This window comes from Saccopteryx bilineata, chromosome 1 (assembly GCF_036850765.1).
Source record: "Saccopteryx bilineata isolate mSacBil1 chromosome 1, mSacBil1_pri_phased_curated, whole genome shotgun sequence".
NCBI lineage: Eukaryota > Metazoa > Chordata > Mammalia > Chiroptera > Emballonuridae > Saccopteryx > Saccopteryx bilineata.
The window spans coordinates 206575528-206596532 of NC_089490.1; the positions used below are offsets into that span (position 1 = coordinate 206575528).

The 21005-nt window shown below is 54.3% G+C and overlaps 1 protein-coding gene across 9 annotated transcripts in view; it reads left to right on the forward strand.

The window, feature by feature from the left end:
* Positions 1-21005, forward strand: part of CAMK2D (calcium/calmodulin dependent protein kinase II delta) — a 131007-nt gene that overhangs the window by 70412 nt on the left and 39590 nt on the right. For 5 of the 9 annotated variants that reach the window (XM_066233976.1, XM_066233981.1, XM_066233979.1 and 2 more), the window contains 3 exons: positions 6694-6748; positions 18225-18290; positions 20870-20942. In XM_066233976.1, the coding sequence (XP_066090073.1) occupies positions 6694-6748; positions 18225-18290; positions 20870-20942 (194 nt within the window). The remainder of the gene's footprint in view (positions 1-6693; positions 6749-18224; positions 18291-20869; positions 20943-21005) is intronic. The other 4 variants (XM_066233977.1, XM_066233980.1, XM_066233983.1 and 1 more) reach the window with 1 other exon arrangement.

A 21005-nucleotide genomic window follows, 5' to 3' on the forward strand; every position in this document is an offset into this window, starting at 1 on the left:
CTCCTGCGCTCTCGGTGGTGAGTGGTCAGGCCGCCACGACAAGGTCTGTGCCGCATGGGGGTCAGAGCAGGGCTGTGTTCAGGAGCGTCAGGCATGGACAATCCGCAGAGGTCAGTGTGGCAGCAACTCTCCGGTCAGATGGGAATGCCCATGTCAGCACGTCCTGCTGCATGCGAGCTGTCGCTCGTCTGTGTGCTCGTCGCTGTCACGGCAGCTGGGGGCACTGCCCCTGCTGTGCACTCCCGTGGCACTGTGTGTCCGGGGCCCGGCATTGGTCACCGTGGACCAGAGCAATGGCACGGTAGGCTGTATGTTCGGTGCAGCACAGTCTAGCCTCTGAACCTCAGAAGACTGACCCTGTGCCCCAGTCTTCTGCACATCTCTGCTCCGGGCACACTAGCATCACCTGGGCCGCACCCTACGTGGGAGCGAGGGTGAGACAGTCTAGATACGAGCCTGGCAGCCTCAGTGCACAGGAAGTGTTTGTTCACACTTGGAGATAAGCAGTGTGCGGCCTGTACAGCAGGGTCATCCTGAACTCCCAGGGAAGCTGGCACACTGGGGCAGGTGCCGTCCATGGAGCAGCTTTAACCAGTGGACAGATAGCCTGACTTGGAACTGCCACTGCTGGAGCAGGATTGGATGTCCTCCTGTGTGGGGTGTCAGTATTGTTTCTACCCACTCTCCCCCCTGCCAGAGCGATATGGAAGCCCCATTTCAGTACCATTCCTGGGCTGTAAGCCGCCCCTTTCTGTGTCTGGCTGAGAGGTCAGGACCCGCAGGGGCCCTGCTCAGTCCTCTTTGCCTTCCCCACCATGTGAGCGTAGACGCTGCTGAGGGTCGGACAGAGAGGGCTAGGGCGTCTGTCAGAGGGCCCTGCGCCCATACGCTGCACCCCGCTCTGCCTTCTGCCTGGTGCGCACAGCCGCTCCTTCCAGAGCCAGGATGACACCCCCCTTTTCAGAGCACGTGAGTGCGCATTTTCAACCTGGTTCTTGAATGACAACTGTTAAACCTTTTTTTTTTTTTTTTTTGACAACTGTTAAACCTTTGATGGACGTATCGCACGTGCCAGGCGTGATGCCACCTGCTCAGTACACGTCATTTTGTTGGCAGTCGCCAGGCTCGGGGCTGCTGCCTCATCACATCCCTGTGCACAGACGCAGTAGGGGTGGGGGGTGCCTGACTCCCCGCTCGCCCCATTACCCAGTGCTAAACAAGCGCTGTCTCCCCACTCGACAGCTGAGAGGCTGAGGTACAGGTGACAGCCATGGTGAGCACAGGCATCCCCCGGGGAGCCTGACACCTGGCCTCATGCGTGTCCAGCAGGCGGGGCGGTGCTGTTACAGAAGAGCCCTGAGTGTATGCCTCGCATTTTCAGCTGCTCCTGTGTCTTCACGGCTCCTCCTCCCTCCTCACCTGCGCTGAGGCCTGGTCTCTCAGAACCCCAGTCCTCCCTCCTTCCTTCCTCTGTGTCCCACCCAGCACTGCCACAATTCCTGTCCTCTCTGCTGTCCACACGTCCTCACACACCAAGCCCATTGCACATGCCTGTGCTCCCCAGCAGTGGCCGCCGGTTCTGACACAGCAGGTGGTATTTCCAGAACAGCAGGACGCAGTGAGCACCTGGGAGCTCAGGGCAGGCAGGGCCCTTGTGAGGCCCTTCTCCAGGTGTGGGGTGCATGCACGCACGGACACACATGCACACGCACTCACACGCCACCCACCTTGCTCTAGTGCCCCGTTTCTCAAACACACGGTGTCCTCTTGCATTAGGACCTGCTGGCCTGACGGGACTCCCTCAGGTTTCTTGCACCATCCCCAGGGCCAGCTCTGCACCATCTGCTCTCCCGGAAGCTCAGCTCACCACGAGGCTCTTCCCAGATGCCCGCTGCCCCTCTGCGGGCGCTCTCCACCCCAGCCGTGTTCCAGGGCAGTCTTCGCTCAAGCACTCTGGCCTGGGGTTGATGGCACGTCCCCCACGCTTGAGCACAGCCCTGTGAGGCCAGCACCCTGCTCTGTCCCTAGAGGCCCCAGGACTGTACACAGAGCGTGTGCTTCGTAATTACTAATCGGGAAAATGGGTGAGCTCTTCATCAGCTACTGTTCATTGAGTGCCACCTCCTGCCCCGGCCTTCTGCAGCTTACAGCAGCGTAGCTGGGACGCGGCTGGTCTGTGCAGGAGAGACCACGGTGTGGTTCCGGATTTCAGGGAGCCCCATCGCCCCCGGGGCCAGCAAGCAGGCTGTCGGGGTTGCCTTATTAGATTGAGTTCACAGCAGGAGGCAGTGACATCAGAGTCCGCTGAAGTCTGGGAAGTCAGGGCCGGAGACGGTGGTCACCTTCCCGAGTGACCGGGAGCGCTTCATCTGAGCGAAGCCATGGTCGGCACGGCAGCTCTTCTGTCCACGTCGTCCTCTCGCCAGTGTGCAGAACACCCTGTTATCATAGACGGAGCCTGTGTGGGTGACTGAAAGACTGTTCTGATTCTTTTTATTTCTGTCCACATCGGTCAGCCTGTTTCCTCACAGCCCGGCTCCTGCTCTGTGGGAATTTGATACAGTTTCTGACTTTCTTACCTGATTTCCTGTACAAAAAAATCTTACAGTGTTCACTTCCAGCATTCAAGATTGCTTATGGTTTGTTTTTTATTTCGACGGCTAACTTTTACTGTGCCTTTTCTTTGAGTTGAGCTGAAGTGAGTTTGCAGGATCATGGCACACACAGAAGGAGAGGGAGAGGGCTAGCCTTGCGCACACAGGGCTGGCCGGCTTCTGCAGTTGGGACTGAACAGACAGCATTCCAGGAGAGACGGTCTGGGTCTCAGAGGTCACAGGGCAAGGCCGTCAGGGACAGCTTAGGAGCCCTGCTTGTCTGCAGGTTGAAGTGCAGATATCAGATCTCCAGCTAGTACCTCTGATCACAGGGGCCCTGAAATCCCAGCTCTCTGGGTGTCCTCTGTGCACAAGGGGGTCCCTGAGGGTGAGCAACAGTGACGGGCTGAAGAGCAGGACTGAGGGCAGCCCAGGGCCTCCCGGGGGCCCAGGACGTGGCCTGCCACGTGAAGTGGGCAGGGTCAGGAGCTGCTGATGGCACTGTTCGTGGTCAGCGTGCAGCGGTCACGTGTGTGCGTGGGACATGTCACATCAGCGGGGACATGTCACGGCAATACTCTCGTAAGGTGCAGGAGCCCCAGGGTCGGACCCTGATACATGACATGAGAAGCTCGCAGTCTTTCAGCTGGGTCTTAAACACTGATGTTTATTTAAAAATGTGTCTTCTAAAGTAGAAAAGTCAGTGTGAAAATGTATCAGACTCTTCAGCGATTAGGTGGTCCACGTCTAGAGCTGGGTTAGTCTTTTCCCTGTGGTTGTAGGTGATGACCCCATCATTGCAGTCCTGGAGACAGCACGCTTCCCTCCCGTTTTCTGTCGACACCACAGCTGGCCTCTGCCACACCCCAGCTCACGGCAGGCCTGCCCCGGTCAGCAGCCTTTCTTCTGCTCAGGGTCAGCAGACTTCAGCCGTGACGGCCAAACAGTGACTGTCGCCAGGCCTGCCCATCGGTCCTTGTTGCAGCACTAAGCATGCGGTCCGGCTTGAGAGCAGCCGAATGAGATGTGAAGCGTAGATGGGCTATTCCCGTGGGACTTGTTCAGAAACATGGTGAGAGGCTGAGTGGGGACTTGGAGGTGAGATGGTGACTGTCGCCAGAGGTCAGGATCTCAGGCAGGGCCTCAGCCAGCGTTGGTGGGGCAGGAGTGGCCTGAGGGGGTGGCGCCCAGCGAGCAGGAGAGCCCAGGAGGAGCAGGCGGGTGCTGGGGCGTCCGTGTGTCTGAGGAGGAGTCCCAGAGCCGTAGCCAGTGTGAGTGTTAGCAGGACTGTCCAGGCTGTTATGATGAAGACCAGGAGGGGCAGGAGAGAGAAACACTGTTCTGTGTTTCTGAAGGGTTTGCTTTCAGATTGTACTTGGAGCCTGAGAGAAGGGCATTGAGAACCACACTGAGGTTTTTATCCCAAGAACCGGAAGGGTGTGGACGGCACTGGGCAGAGCTGGGTTGAGCAAAGGTCGCGAGTTCTCTGGGCTTCTTTCATTTGGGATGTCTGACAGTTATTGTAACTTTCTGATTTCATGATGAATGGACAGTTATTCTTTTTACAAAATAAAATCACTGACCCAGGTGAACTGACAGTTTCACTGACCACATAACCAACACCAGGAGCAGGTGTGCGGTGCTGACCTGCACCAGCTGTGCTCCTGTGCTGTCCAGCTGTGACCAGGCTCGCAGTGACTGCATGCAGTTCCTGGGGTGTGAGCCGGAGGCGACTGGGTGTTGTTGTGGCCCCAAGTTTGTGTGTGTCATCCGGAGGACAGAAACTGCTACTTTTAAGTACTTAGAGCGCAAAAATAGTTAAATGGAAGGCGTGAATAACAGTGATGTCGTATGAATGGTGGCTGCAGTTTCACAGTGCACGTATCATCTTAGTAGAATAGTAAACACGCCTGCTTGCCACTGACTGCATGAATCAAGCTTGGAAAAACACTCCATGCAGGGAATGAATTTTCAGAAGGGGGTTTGAGAGATGAGGGTGTTGCAGCTGCTGTCCCCAGGATAGCTCACAGGCGATGTCGGGTCATGTGCCAAGCTGTGGAAGCATGAGCTAGTCCATTTTCCGTTTGCTCTGCTCTCCAAGGGCCGCCTTCAGAACAGCAGCCGGCCTGCTCCGGGCGGCTGTGAAGAGCTGTGCTTCTGCCTCGGCCAGATTGACATTTGGAGTCTTCTTGCTATTATTTCTTAGAACCAGGTGCGAAATGAAAGGGAGTCTGTTTTAAATGTAAATTGGTTGGGTTGTGGCAGAGGGAGACGCCCTGCCCTGCAGGGATAGTGCTGAACCCTGCCTCGGTGGCACTGCCTGTGGGTCTTCCTTCCTGTGTGTGAGCTTCTGGCATCGGCACCCGGGGACTCCGCGGGAACAGACCTTACGTGATCCTCGTACAGGATCACAGGATCACGCGACCCAGCACTCTTCAGTGTTGTTGTCTGTGACCTACAGACACAGTTTCTAGAAGTCTGGATCGCAACCCTGTGTACAGTGTTTGTGTGTGTGACTCAAGCAGAAGTCTCGCAGAGCCTCGGTGACGCCCCCGAGCAGCACTGCCGTCACCTGGCTCTTCTGCCACACGCTGCCTTGTTCTGCACTCCTGGAGCAGGTTCCTCTCCGTTCCTGCTCAAACAGGAGGTTTGGAAAGGCCATCGGCTGTGTGTCACGTCTCTGTGATGGGTGCAAGGCTGAAGAGCACGGTTCTCTTTGGTCCATTGAAGAGAAAGGAATTCCATGGACTGAAGAAAGCTCGGCTACTAGAGGCAGTCCCTGAAGTAAGAGAGGGTTCCCCGAGAAGTGCTGGGAATGCTGAGACACGGGGTGGGGGCGCAGACGGAGGTCAGAGCCCGGATGCGCAACGACGCTCCCAGTCGCCTGTGTCCTGGACCCTCCGGCCAGTGAGAGAGAGCCTCTGCACAGGGATCGCCTGTGACTGCGTGCAGCAGTCTTCTCTGCCTCAGAGAAGCTTCTGGAGAAGGTTTCAGGAAAGGCTTCAGTAGTGGGCCAGGGGTGGCATCTGACGTGTAAGACTGGGGGTGAAGAACAGGCCTTACTCCTCGAATGAGCCTGGGACTCGTGGGTCCCCCTCCATGATGACTGCACAGCCCTCCATTATGGCTGTCATGTGTGTGACAATTAGATGTTCTCTGAGTCCACGGTTTCCATGTGGCAGTCATCCCTGCACGGGGACATACTAAGGACAGTTGTGGTGACTTCTCAAAAGCAGGGGTGTCCCGCAAGTTGTCCCATTTCCTGCCTCAATGGCTCCCAGTGAAAGCCAAGCCAGCGAGCGGTTTAGGTCGTTAGGAAGTGACTGTCGCTGGGGCGAGTTGGGAGAGACTCAGGCAGGAGGAAGCAGCAGAGATAAGCAGTGGACACGTTCTGCACGTGTGGTGTACGTAGGGTTTAGGGCCCACACTGTTTTCGGTTCAAAAGAGAGATGCGGTTCAGCACGTTATCAGTAGTAAGCCTCTCTGGTTGGGAATTTAAAGTTCATGTTAGTTTGAAGAACTAGTGGGTTATTTTATTAAAACTTCTAGCTGTGCGTTTTTGGCTTATGGATTGGTGAGTGGATGTTGGTGACTTGAGTGTAGAATGAGCGTGGTACAAACTATTTCCCAGCGTGGCTGGGCGTGCTGTGTGGCAGCTCCCTGGACAGGAAGGGGGTGAGGCCCTAGACAGCGCCCCTCATGCCTGTCGCAGTGGTGAAGGCATGAGCGAATACAGACCTGGTGAGAGACTTACAGAGAACCTCACAAGAGAGACGCTCAGGGGAGGCCTGCTGGAAGCTGGGGCCCGGGGTGTTGGGCACATGGGGGCTGTTGTGACATCAGCCAGGTTCCCCCCAGCAATGTGGGGCTGTCCTCCTTCATCTCGTCACCTTCCCAGACGTTCTGTGAAGGGCAGGTGCTCCTGTCACTGCACACTGACGGATGTAGTCGTGAGCGCAGTGCATCACCACAGCCAGCACCTGCCCTTGGGTCTGCAGGACATGACTCCGCAGGGGCTACAGCCGAGCTCTGCAGACATGGGGGCTTGTGGGGGTCAGTGCACACGTTTAACATGCTTCCTTCTCTCTCCTCTGTCCAGTGCGGCTCCATGACAGCATCTCGGAGGAGGGCTTCCACTACCTGGTGTTCGACCTGTGAGTACCATGGCCTCTGTCCATTTCCTCCTGCTGTTTGAAGACCATTTCGAATCAGGCATTTACAGTCCAAGTTAATGACCCTGTCATCTTTTTTTAACGTTCTTTACGTAACTTTCAACTCCAGTTCTTTTGAAAAGCGGGGACTGCCCGGCAGTGTTTAAAGCTGAAGTTAATCTTCAGTCATGAGAGTCTCCTGGGATTGTCACTGGGACGTAAGGAGCACAGCGTCACCCTGGAGGGATGTGGCTGCCTGACAGCCCTCAGTTGCCACTGAATTTTATAAGAGCGCATATAATTGGTTACCTCATCGCGAGAGTGAAGAAGGATCCTTGATTTGGTTAATTCAGGGGTTCAACAGCAGCCTTAGACTCTCCCTCCAGGTCCCATGTGCAGGCTTTGTTCCCAGACCGCAGAGTTAGTCGTTACCACAGACACAGGCCTGCACAGGCAGCCGTCGGCTGTGATGTGCGTCCGCGGAAGCCTGGGTCACCGGCAGGCGGTGGCACGGGGCGTGGGGCTCTGAGTAAACGTGTGAGGCAGCAGCACTCGGGGTGACCCTGTCGTTTCAACCAGGAACCGAGTGGACAGATGAGGGTTCACGGAAGGAATGCTGACCCAGGAGGATGACGCTGTGTCAGAGCTCTGGCGCTGAGCGTCCAACCCGCTTTCTCTGGGCCCCGTTTTCCTCGCCTGGAGTGAGGCTGCCGGACCCGGTGAACATGAGCCTAGCTGCCCCGTGAGGCCGCGACGCTGTTCTCAGCCTGAGATTTTCGGTGGAATTGGTGGGACTCCTGATGTCATTTTTAAATATTATAAAATTTCTTAAGATCCTAAACTCTTAGAGAAAAATGCTATTATTACATCTTCAAAAGGCACGTTGTTTTTTTCCCATAGCAGAAACACATCTTGGTACATGAAGTACTTCTTTTTTTCTCTGCTTTGAAGTTGAAGTACAGTGTATGTATGTTTCAAAACCAATGTAAGAAATTCCATTAGAATTATAGTTGGGTGCGTATTGGGTACCTATAAAATATAAGATATTCTTCCGCATACTTTGAATTTAATTTTCCCTTTTTTTCCATTTCCTGGTGCAAGCCTAGATTACTGATTATTTATCTTTCATCTTTTCTGATGTGTGCATTCAATACTATAAACATCTTGTGTGCTATGTCCCACAGATTTTGTTAAGTTGTATTTCCATGTTCATTTCATTCAAAATATTTTTAAATTTCTGTTGACATTTTATCTTTGATCTGTGTCTTATATAGAAGTATATTGTTTCATCTCCAAGTATTTTGGATTTTTCTGTTAGTGATTTCTAGTTTAATTTCATGTGGTCTGAGAGCAGATGTATGATTTCTGTCCGTCTACACCTGATGAGGGGTGCTGTGACCCCCAGAATGTGCTCTGGGAGCTCGAGGAGAACGTGTGTGCTCTGCCTGCTGGGGCGGCGTCTGTGGGCGTCCATCGCATCCCCTCGATGGGCCGTGCCCCTGAGCTCCCCTGCCGGCCGGGTCCAACGTTTCTGGTAGAGGCCATGGCCGTGTCCAGTCTGCAAGGGGCCTGTTGCTCATTCTTCCTTTCTGTTAGTGTTTGTTTTCTCTCTTGTCCTTGCTCAGAATCTCTGTCTCTACCACGTCACCATCTGTTCTTGTGTGCCAGCGCTAGGCCTTCCCTGTGAACAGGTTCTCGGTGGGGCACGTTCACCCAGTGATGAGTGCACTGGCTGACCGTGCGCTCCATGGCTGACCCTACCTGGCCCGGAGCCTCTGGTTTGTGTGGTGTGGTGTGGTGTGGAGTGCAGGAGAGGCAGCTGCTGAGCCAGGGCCCAGTGGGAGGAGGCGCCAGTGCTGGGACTTGGGGGGGGGCACTGCCTGCCCCTGCCGGCCCAGAGCATAGGACAGTGTGGACACTGCAGTCTGCGGGGAAGGCCTGTAGGTTTCAGGGCAGGAGGGAGCTCGGTGAGGCCACACGGCTGAAGGAACAGGAGGCCCACCCCCCAACCCCCATCACTCCTGGGCTGGGGCCCAGTTCTGAAGGAGGGGAGAAGGGGGTGCTGTTCTGGATGTGTTCAGAGCAGTCCCTGCAGCTGCAGGAGTGGTGCCCGGTGTCTGGGTGGGGACGTGACCGCGGGCCCAGCATGTCGGGGGCGGTGGCCTTCCTCCAGCTCCCGCCCACTGCCTTCCGCGTGCCGGCCGGGCCCTGGGTGTCCCTGACCCCTGCCTTCCCACTGGGCTCGGCTCACCTGTCACCCTCATGGAGGCCTTCCCAAGTGTTCAGCTGAACGGGGGTGTCTCACCAGCTCCTCCCCACTTCCGACGTGCCTGCTTCCTCCCCTGGACACTTACCCCTGAGCTGCACACTGACTGGACTTCCCAGTGCACTGTCCCATTGGCCGCGGGGCGCACTTCCCTTTCTCCAGGCCTGGGGGAGCCCTGTGCTGAGTGGGTGCCCGCGGTCCCGCACGGCAGCACTTGGGGGAGCACTCTGCCCTGAGCAGGGTCAGGGCACTGGCCCCTCCACGTGTGGACAGTGCCCCGGGCCAGTTCCTGGGGCCTGGCTGCCTGTAGCCAGGTGGTCAGCCTTCTCAGCCTCACAGATGGGCTTGTAGACAACTCGGACTCTGGAGGTTTTGTTCAAGCAAACACCAGCTTTGGTTCAATCTGTGCTGTCGTCATGGACACACACACCTTTCAAAAAACGTGAGGTTCTCAGACACAATTATTCTGATACGTTACATCCAAGCTCTGACTTTGTGAGGCCTGATGAACTGATGTGTGCCTCTATTTTGACTTCTTCTGGGGACATTGGTCAGTTAGCCAGTAGGGCTCAGTTTCCCGGGAGCCTGATGCCAGTCCCTGTGGTCCTGTGGGCAGTGAGTCCTCGTCCTTCCCCTCCTGAGACCACAGGGCCAGGCTGGGGTCACGCAGTGTGCCCGGTTTCTTCAGGGGTATCTTCTTCATCGGGGTCAGGGGATAGAAAACCTCCTTTGTTTGCTGTTTTAATCTCTAGTTCTGGAATGTGAAAGCTATTCAACCCTTTCCAGAAATGTTGACCCAAGTGGGGCATTTTCATGGGCAGTGAGAAGTCCTTCCTGCTATGGTTCTGTGGCTGGAGACCAGCAATGCGGTGGACAGCGTCGGGCACTTGGTCTCCTGTCCCCGCCTCTGTGACAGTGGGCGTGGTGGCAGGACCATGGCATCTGTGAACAGGAGATGCAGCACCCCCCATGGCCTCACAGGTGAGAGGAGTCGTGCTCTTGCCAGCTGAGTCAGATGGCAGCCAACACAGTGGTGACAGCATTCAGTAGGACCTCTGACCTGTCCCCGAGGAGACAGGTGTCGCTTTTAATTTCTTCCTGGGGGCCCTGTCACCACAGAGTGCTGTCGCAGAGGTGTTTGTGCAGGTTACTCGGTGCACCCAACTGGCGTGGGGGGCCGACCTGAGGCCCGCCTTCCCGTTTCGGATCAGCTACACTGCTCCGTGGCCCGGGCAGACTCAGCACCAGCTGGAGTCCACGGCCTGGGAGACTCTCCCAAACCAGGGGGGCCTCTGAGCAAGCGAGGTGAGACTCAGAGACGCATGGAGAGGGAGGGGCACTCGGCCTGGCAGCATGTGACGGGAAGCCCATGACAATGGCTGAGGCCCGCTGTGGGCCACTCGGGGAGCCCTACCCTCTGAAGGCAGGCCCTGGCTGGACTGCAGGTGGACAGTCATGGGGTCAGACAGCCTGTGTCCCGCGGGAAATGCCTGCCTTCCAACCTGGAGTGTGATGGTGTTAAATAGAGCTGCGACCTTCGACACCTCCCAGCTGTCCTGCCGTCCTTGGCGCAGGGCCGGGTCTGTGTGTGTTTACCAGCGAGCCATGCTCTAAACTCAGACATCCAGCACTCACAGCAGGACCAGCCATGCTGACTGCAGCTTCCCACCCGAGAGAGAGCCCCTGGGTCAGTCCTGGGGCTGGGACCTCCCACACTCTGCTGGTGACGTCCAGCTGAAGGTCACCCCTTCCGTGTTTATTCAGACAACAGCCTGAGGCGGGCTAGAGCAGAAACAGCCTGTTTTCTGGGTTTTGTGTGACTTGTTCACTCAAGTGTCAGGATCAATATATTCAATTTTATGTTTTCCCTTAAAGGCCAAGTTTTTTAATGAAAGCCTTTAGGTAACATTGGAGGGATACAACCCAAGGTGGTGACAGAAACGTTGTCTGTCTCCCATGAGGTAGTCTGTGACTGTGCGTGTGCGTGCACTGAGGGTGCTCCCTGATGAAGGCAGGCGGAGGGTCTGCACTGAGGTCCATCACACGTTCTCTTCCTACCTCGTCTGGTTCTGGAGAAACAGCGCCACCCACAGCCCAGAACAAGTCACCCTGCTCCCGGGCACAGCTCACTGCAGTGGGTGTGGATGCCCAGCTGGGCCCGGCACCTGGCTTGGAACCAGGAGCAGGTGGGAGCGGTCAGTCACGGGTCTGGGTGGAATCAGGTGATCTCTCTGAAAGCCATGGCGGGCAGGGGTTTCCGGAGTTGCAGAAACAGTGATACTGGCCAGAGGGGTCAGTGCTGAGGTCGGAGGCTGGACGCTGGCTCACAGGAAGGGAGAACGTCGTTCCCCGGTGGCTTCCCAGGTTCTCAGAGGCCAGCCTGAACCGGCCGTCAGCTTCTCTGACTAGGCTCCCCTGTGACGTCACTTGCTGTGGCCAGTGTGAGTTCAGCTTTTGTGTAGAGAGCAGGAAGATTGCCTAGTGACATTTGATGGTCTTTCCCCAAATGCAGGCGAACGCTAGGTTTTGATAGCATCACCTCATTTATTCCTAAAATGCAGGGCCCTCGTAGTGGAAAAGAACAGTGGACCTGAGCAGAAGTCCGAGCTGTTCCTTTCAGCTTGTTTCATCTCAGAATTCCAGGCTCTGTTGAGTCAGGTTCCCTGTCAGTGAGAGTCGAGCCCTGGGCTGGGCCTCTCCTTCCTCCACAGAAGATTGTTCAGACACAGGAAGGCGAAGAGAGTCGTAGTGGTTGATTCCAGCTCTTCTCCTCACGAATTATCCCCTACACGAGGGAAGCTTTAATCTCCACTTTCACACTGAGTGTCTGGTGCCTGATATGTATATGTATTTTAAAGGAAGGTGAACAAATAGCCTTCCTTCTGGAGACGGGCTACAGCTTTAAAGTTAATTACCATCAACTTGAACAGAGAGCGTCGTGTGTGCGCCCCTCACTCAGTGCCCTGGACACAGTGTTTAATCCTCATCTAAGTGACGTCGTTTTTCAGGTGAGAAGCATTCATGAAGTTAGCAGTGTCTTACAGCTACACAGCACTGCTTTACCACCTGACGTTGAATCCAAACAGACCTGCTTCTGAGGCTGAGTGCCTAACCACAGCAAACAGCTCATCAGTCTATTAGAGCGGCAGAATCGGCAGGTCATTCTTAGATTTTAATTGTTTTTGACTCTCTTGCCTAACTAGAGAGATAGTTATATCCAGGGGAAAGAAAATGTGCTAAAGAGCCAGTACTAAATTTGTCATGTTATCTTGAGGGGGCAGTTAAAATATTGACGTATAATTGCACTTTAATGAACACGCTATAAAAGACCGTTTCTGGTTATGTCTGATTGTGTGTCCTCAGCACTCATAACTTTGGTCCCACAGACTGTCCCAGAGCTTAGAGACCCCCAGCCAGGGTCCCGATTGTTCACTGAGCATCAGGCTGCTGTTCTCTGCTGCTGTCTGAACTGGCTGTTGAAGAAATTGAAATGAAAACATTTAATTGCTAAGGTCATGGTATTTTGCCTTTAAATAGAGCAAAATGAAAAGGGGATGCTCTCTTGTTTTGGAAAATAAGGTGGTGTCTTCCGCTCTGGGTCCTGGCTGAGTGAGAAGGAAATGGAACAGATATTTAAGCAGTTGTGCAGAGGTCAGTTTAGCTCTATGAAAAGTCCTTCCTTTAAAAACCTGAGTACAGGCCCTGGCTGGTTAGCGTTGGCCTATGTGTAGAAGTCCGTGTTCAATTCCCGGCCAGGGCACACAGGAGAAGCGCCCATCTGCTTCTCCACCCCTCCCCCTCTCCTTCCTCTCTGTCTCTCTCTTCCCCTCCTGCAGCCAAGGCTCCATTGGAGCAAAGTTGGCCCAGGCGCTGAGGATGGCTCCATGGCCTCTGCTTCAGGCGCTAGAATGGCTCTGGTTACAACAGAGTAACACCCCAGATGGGCAGAGCATCGCCCCCTGGAGAGCATGCCGGGTGGATCCCAGTCGGGCTCATGCGGGAGTCTATCTGCCTCCCCTCTTCTCACTTTGGAAAATACAAAAAACAAAGACTTGAGTGTAGTTCCTGGTGTAAGAGGTCCCACTGAAGCTGCATCATCCAATCTAACTGCTCCTTGTCCCTCACGTACCTACCAACCAAGCAAAACTAGGTAAGATTTGTATGTTTTTAAATTAACATACACCAGATAAGGGTTACATCTGCAGACCTCGTGTCCAGTGTGAGAACGGACAAGTCTGGTTTCCGAAGCCCTCTGTGTTCTTGCAGCTCACACCCCTGAGCTGACCTCGTCGGGCGACTCCCACAGCACCAGAGCCGTAGAGCGGCAAACTCAGTGGGCCGTGTCCATCTGCCCCCTGACCAGGAGTATGGGCGGCAGGGGCAGGGGACGTGTCAGGCAGGGTGGAGGACGGGGCCGGAGCCAGACGGTTCCAGCAGAGGTGACTGAGTCTTCCCTGCCCGGTCAGACCCGACGACCGCAGCGAGAGGGGCAGGTGGGCACCGCAGAAGGACTGGCAGAGATAGAACACGGCCTCAGATTGGGAAGGGCCAAGAGAGCTGTCTCTGCCCTCCGGCACCTGGGGGCCAACTGCTGCAGGAAGCCCGGGCCTAAGCTCAGAGAGGGTCCTTCCCCTGCTGTCCCCTCCACACACCACACACCCCGGGGGACTGGGTCCTTCGTTTAAGGCAGCTCTGCCTCGGGAGGCGCAGACCACGAGGCCCCCACCCTGCCAAGCAGCGTCCACGTGAACTTCCCTGTGAAAGGCATTTTCCCAGCTGTCTGGGGGAAAAAAAAAACGGAAAGAGAAGTATGCTTTTGCTCTGAGGGATAATGTTACACTAAAGAACTATTACATAGCTTGAAATTTCTTAATTCAAATGCTCCTAAGGTTGGTGATTTTACAGCTTTTGAGCATCATAAAACACAGATTCCTAATGAGGAAGTTTAGCAATCACCTGAAATTTCCTTGTGTGAATGTCACAGCCTCACTATCATCCGAGTGCCCCTCTGAGCACCCTATTCGGGTCAGGAATCGGGCGCTGCGAGAGCCAGGGCAGCAGGGAGGGCCACGTCTGAGCACGGCGCTGGGCATCTCAGGTTCAGAGAACCAGGAAGGGCTTTCTACAGGGTGAGAATTTGTGAGTGTGTAGACGTCTTCATCTCCTGCTCGTTCATCCTGCTGCGGGTGCTGCAGAGCGCATACTGGTAACCGGGGAAAGGCTTTGAAAATGGGAAACAGCAGTGGGTTTGAAGAAGCCGGTCAGCCGGGTGAGGGTCCCTGTTTCACGGCCCACTAAGGAATTGTGATTTCTAGGCCAGCTCCCATTTACATTGTCACGTGTTTCTCACTGAACTGTCCCCTCCCCCTTTCATAAGAACTACTCACAGTCAGGTTCGCTTCAGCAAAGATAAACCTTGACGTCATGTATATTTGGGGAAGGTCTGATTACTGTGCTGACTTGGGTTGTTCCCGTTCTTTCTGGGGTGAACAGCTGAGTCTGGGGACATTCCAGACTTGAACCCTGGAGATATATAGACAGCTGAGGTGATCGGCTGCAGCAGGCCTGCCACCACCTCTGCCGTGAACCCCAGACGTGCCTCCCGGAGAGCCAGGCACCTGTCCTCCCTCTGCAGAAGGGCACCCCCATTTCTCCAGCAGCCCCCCATCTCCAAGTGATGCCCAGACCTCCCTGCAGAAGGAATCCCCATGTCTGCACTCACCCATCCCTAGGGGGCTGGAGGTGGGACCAGGGTGGAGACACAGGGAGAGGAAACCCACACGTGGGTGGAGTTCCCAGGGCGCCCACCACCAGCACTCACGGCCCTGGGGCACAGTGCCACCCGTGCACATCCTGCTGTGCCCACCGCCACCGGCACTCACGGCCCTAGGGCACAGTGCCACCCGTGCACATCCTGCCGTGGTGGCTCTGTGTGTGCCTGCTGCTGACTGAACGAGGACAGTCACTGTGCAGTGAGGAACCAAGTCACACAAAGCCTTGTGTTCCTGAGAACCTCAGTGTCCCTTAAAAAAATTCCATGGACCAACAGCTAAACCAAGTTTCGCTAAATTAAGTGCTGAACACAGTGGCTTGCACATAGTAAGCAGGAAATAATTTTAGATTAGGTGAAGAATTTGTTCAAGCACATCTGTCTTGTGCTGTTGTGATGAGAAAGGGAGTCACTTAGGACGGAACAGCCTCGGTTGGGGGCATCAAGAATGAACTTTCTATTCCTCCCTGTGCCAACCTGGTCGGAAACCCAGGTGCATGCACTCAGAGCTCAGGTGAGGAAGTCGGATAATGAAGGTCACTGGACAGATGACTGGCTGTCACATCCCTTCTGGAAAGTGGTGCGAGTAACACACAAATACATAAATAAACGAGCAACTTTTTAAATCGACACTAACTTGAATGACCTGGGTCTTCTTGGCATTCTAGGTAGGCAGTGTGCTGAGTGCGTGTAAATAAGACTCCAAACAGGTGTTTGACACAGCAATTTGCATGGAGTGTGCTGATGTAAACCTCTCAGCTACTGCTTAGTTGAGCTCTGGCAGAACCTTTCATTTGCAAAGGAGGCTTTCCTACTTTTAATTTAAAAGAAGTATAGTTTCATTCCCTTAGAAACAATCCCATCATTCATAAATGTGGCTGTTTAGACCAGCATTTCATCTGAATTATGGCTGCTTTCCTGGGATGCCATTTTATTTTGAAATTCACAGAACAGTTTAGAGCCAATAAAAAATGAGGTGAGATTACTAGAGCAATGGGTTCTGACTTTTCACATTCACGAAGTAAGTGAGGGTGTGTGCCTGTGTGTGAGCTGTTGGGTCCTATCCCAGAGACCCGGCTGACACAGGGAACTCTGTGGTCCGGTGGCGGTGTCCTGTGACAGCGGGGACCGGCTGCAGCCTGAGGACCTCGTGGGAATGCATTCCGCCCACGAGCCAGTGCTCCAACCCTCCGTGGCTGTTGATGAAAGCGGGAGGTGGGGGTAGAGCCAGGACTCACTCTCGTTTCCGTGAGCCTGGGTGGGGGCTAACTCAGCATTGTCCTAACAGCAGCCCTGGATTGAGTCTAGTTTGATGATTCTCCGTTCCACAGCTGACTCCCTGCTGGTGTATGGGGTGTGAGCACAGTCACCAGAGGGAACCAGAGGAGGCCCCAAGTCCCCTCGGTGGAAAAGGGACAGTGTCTGCCACCGCAGCAGCGTCATGGTGGGGATAACAGACATTAAACAAGCGAGAAGAAGCATCGTCTTAGATGCACGATTTACACATAGGCATGACTACTCGACAGGAGTGGCTCTGCTGCTGCAGGAGTGGGGGGAGGCACAGGCCCCAGATGGAGCCCTCACAGGTCAGCCACTCAAGCTCCTTGGCTGGGGGCAGCATGGACCTCTGGAGCAAGCTGTCACGCAGTGGTGCTTCAGAACCCGTTAAAACAAAGGCAGACAGTCCAAACAGCTGCCCTCGGGCAGCCCTTCCTCACACTCTGTGACATCCCTTTGCCCAGCATGCTGCCACACTCCTGCCCTCGGGACGACTGGACAGGTGGGCGGCACCGTCACTATGGGCTACCCGTGGGATGGAGAGCCTGAGCGTGGAGGGGTGGCCCCACGACACGGAGGGTTGTGTACACTTGAGCAAGTTTGCAACATCTCTGTGCCGCTATCTGCCCGTCCCTGAGCAGCTGACAGGAGGTCCCAGCTCAGAGGGACCAGGGGGACTCACGAAGACGTCGTGCTGGGCACGTGTCAGCTCCTGCAGGGCTGAACTCCAAACTGAAATATCCTTTTAAAACCAAACCCGACACAGCAGCGGAGGAAGCAGCCATAGGACACGAGAAGAAGGTGCCCGTCACTAATGCCAAGACCTCGTGTCAATGTGAGACAGCGACTTTCCCGCTGGACTGGCCTTCTGTTTGTTGACAATAACCATTAGGAATGATGTGGTCTGTCGGCACCTTACCACTGTGGGAGGTGTGTTAGCCCCCCTTAAAAACTTAAATATGGGTACTCTTTGACCCAGCAATTCTACTTTTAAGAGTTTGTCTTCTAGAAATACTCTGGAACATGCGTGTGTGTGTACAAGCACGGATGTGTCTGTCTTGTAAAAAGGAGAAAGGCTGACGGGAGACAGTGCCCACGACTTCACATAAAATGGAACACCTTGCAGCCGCCTAGTAGCTTATGCGTGGTGCACACTCCCTCTCTTGTGAGAACAGTATGTTTTCCTTTGCGTCATTGCAAAGGGGAAAGTGTAAATATTTAAAGACACAGAAAGTGAAAAGGATGTGCACAAAGTTAGTCTGGTCCAGCATGAAGTTGGGGTTGAGACATGGGGGAGGTAAGTACTTGGTACATGTCCATATTTTTAAAATTTTACTACAGAACGATATTACTTTGAAATTTAAACGCATGTTATTTAGAGGGCATACAACACCTAAGCCGGACAATCCCTGTTTAGGGATTTCTAGCCCCAAACCAGTGACTTGCGGACCTGGAGAAGTTCCCTGTCCTCTTGAGCAGGCTCGCTGGCCCACGGTCTGAGGGGACTTGCCAGAGTAACCAGATGCAGCTGGTGGTGTGGCAAGTCCTCGCTCCGAGGCCACAGGTCCTGTCTTCATGGCTAGTGGGGTCGCCCCGCTGCCTCTCAGGGCAGAGCCACAGCCCAGCGTCTGGTTCCCCGGGAAACCCGGCAGCCGGGAGGGAAGCCCAGTGCCGTCAGGATAGAAGGTCAGGCTCTCAGCCTGGGGCCATGCCTGCGTTTGCCGAGGCCACCTCTCTCCACCGGGCGTGCCCCCCCCCCCCCCCCCCCCCCCGGTGACAGAGCCCTCCCAAGGCGTGCCCTATAAATGTGCCGCTGGTTGGCAGGCACCATCTCCTCCACTTGCTGAGAAGTGTCCCTACACTCTACACTTACCTCATCAGACCTCAGTACTCAGTATTGGGGACGCTGAGACCATTTTCTGTAAATCAGTCTTTGAGTGTGTTCATGGCATGAGAGGGTGGTGTCCTCGGGGTCCGGTAATACACAGGCAGGTAGGCCGGATGGCAAGGTTGAGGTTGTCCAGACTGGCCATTACAAAGCTGTCATTTGTACAGTGTTTTAAAACATTTCATGTTTTGATAAAAATTTTTTAAGTAATCTGAAAACAAAATTTCTGCATGAACATTGACACAAACCCACAGACCCTGATTTCTTCCTTTTTCAGAGTTACTGGAGGCGAGCTGTTTGAAGACATCGTGGCGAGAGAGTACTACAGTGAGGCCGACGCCAGGTGAGTGACCGACCCCCCAGGATGGCCCCTCACTGCCAGCTGCCGGGTTGTAGCCCGTCTGAGTGACGCTTTGTGTTCTCCTGGGGATTCTTTTCTCCAAGAGGATCCTTTAGAGGGAAGAAAACAACAATCCATGAATCTTGTCTAAGCTCTGTTTGTCTTTAATGTCTGTAGTTACAGTGCGTAGTTCATTCTTGAAGCCTTACAAGAATGACTTCTGCTGAAGAAATATACTTTCTAAGCAAATGTGAGAGGTCAGAGATTGACCTCTCGTCTGTAGGTCTTTGGGTGCCTGATACGCCACTGGTGACGGGGGCTCTTTAATCTCAACTTCAGTTAGTTAAAATTAAATAAAATTAGAAGTTCAATTCCTTGGTCACATCCAACATGGATCACAGCCCGTGGCTGTGACGGGAGGGGCAGCCCCAAGCACGGCTCACTTGAAGTCACCGTTAGCTGTGGACTGTTCCAGGAACCCTCGTTTGAGAAACATTGTCCTTATTCAGGTATTTCAGAGGGTTCAGGAGATTTCCCGATCTGTCTCTTGGCAAAGTCTGTGCAGAGGTTGAAAACGGCCAGGTTTTGCTGAGGAGACAGGCCCAGCGCTGCCCGGCACAGCGCAGAGAGGAGCGTCAGCCCACACTCTCGGTGCTGAGCCTGCAGGTGCTGCTTCTGCTCAGCTGCCTTGTCCAGACCCGTAGTGGGCACGTGCTCTGGAAACCCCGGCCAGGAGCAGGGTTCCCCGCTAGCATGGGAATGGGACATGCTGAGGACTTGGCCGCTCTTCAGCTCATCTCGGAGCCGCAGCCCCACAGGGCCCCACCCCCCAGAGCAGCGCTGCCTGCACGGCGCCCTTTGCCTCTCTGGGTCGTGTTCTGGGCCTGGTGCTGCTGCTCGCGGCATTCCGTGGGTCTCCCTGTGCGTGACCACACTGATTTTTACTACCAGAGTCAGGTAAAGAGCTCCCTATCACCACCGCACAGTTATGAGTGAATTGTCACCAGCTCAGTTCCCCCAGACCCCCCCCCATGAGGCCCAAGGGGACTTCAGGGAGCACTTGCTGAGCAAGCAGTCATTTAAATCGAGGTAGTAAACAAGTGAGGAAGTGTTAGTTACGTGCTTTTCACAGTTTTGTAAGCAGACTGTTGTTACCACTGGGAATCCAGGTTGAAATAGGAGTAGAGACTGTTCTCACCACTGGAGAGGCCATGGGTTCATGGGGCGGACCTATGGGCTAGGTCACCCCTGCCCCTGTTTATGTGAAGCTTTGAAGGTCACGGTAGGATATTTTTAGGGAAGTCCCACACAGAATCAAGGAGAAGAACATTCTCTTCCCAATCACAAGCATAAAGAGCATATTCTGCAAATAATTTGCCAAAGTCTGTTTCATACCGATCCTCGAGTGCAGAATTCAGTGCGTTCTCACTGGGGAAAAGTGGTTAGGGTCGTTTAGTGTGAATTAGTGTTTACTTCGTTACTTCCTCAACTCACTTGGCCCAGGGACCTGTGCCTGTGGTTCCAGAAGAGAAAGTGAAACGCCTAAAAAGTAGCGCATGTGACTTAGAGTCATGTGACTTAAGAGTAGCAGCACCCAGACCAGCTGTATGTGAAGCAGCCTATGGGCCTGGTCGTGGGTCCCTGCACAGAGCTGCAGCAGGCCACCTCCATCTTGCTCTGTGAGGACACACAGAGCGGTGGTGGGACTGTTTTCATTCAGGAACTCGCTTTGGAGTAATGTTACTCCGTACATGACATGGCTGAGCGTGTCCTCACTGGACGGTGGCCTTCCTCTGTGACTATGCCTGTGTTTGGACAGACGGCACAGGTGCTGGCCCTCGTCACTGTCCAGCAGATGACAAGGACTCTAGAACCACCTCCGTGGCCTCCCTCTCACTTAGTTAGCTGTCTGTTTGACACCAGGGAGCCTGTGGTGGGAAGAGCATAAACTGTGCGTGTGACAGGTAATAAGCAGGTGTGTGAGGGAATGTTCAACAATCACAGTGCTCCAGGTACGAATCCATTCCCATCAGCTTATCCTCCCCCAGTGTCGGCCTGACTGCAGAGGCTGATTCACGTCCTGGGTTGACGGTGACTCTCCCTGTTCCCGGGACCTTCCTAGTCACCCACGAGGCATTCCCCAGTCAGGGTTCATGTGTCCTCTGTCTGAGCCTATGTCCCCTGCCTCTTCCTCTGTGTCCATCCTCTTGTTTCAACACCTGAGAGAATTGTAACCTCAGAGTGTAAACCGTTCAGGTCTCTGAAGAGTTTTCCCAGAACCTGGTGGGAAATAGAGAGTTTCCTCCCTACATGTGCACATCTCGACCTCTGGGACCAGCGACTTTGTAGACTTGCAAGGAGCAGAACACAGCTCAGAGCGTGTTGTCTGAGCTCGCCACATGTTCTGTATTGGATGTCCTTTTAGTTAGAACTAGAGGTAGCTCCATTCAGCACTGTTAATTCCCGTGTCACAGCTAAGACATGTGAGACGTACTTGTGTTTCATTGAGCTCGCATTTGACCTGGACTCGGAGTGACCATGTGCCTCACCACACCCTCTTCCCTCTGCCTTGTATCTTCCAGTCATTGTATACAGCAGATTCTAGAGAGTGTAAATCATTGTCACCTAAATGGCATAGTCCACAGGGACCTGAAGGTCAGTATGTGGAGTCCGTGCATCAGAATCAAAAGCGTCTTGTGTTTAGGGAAGGGAGGAGGG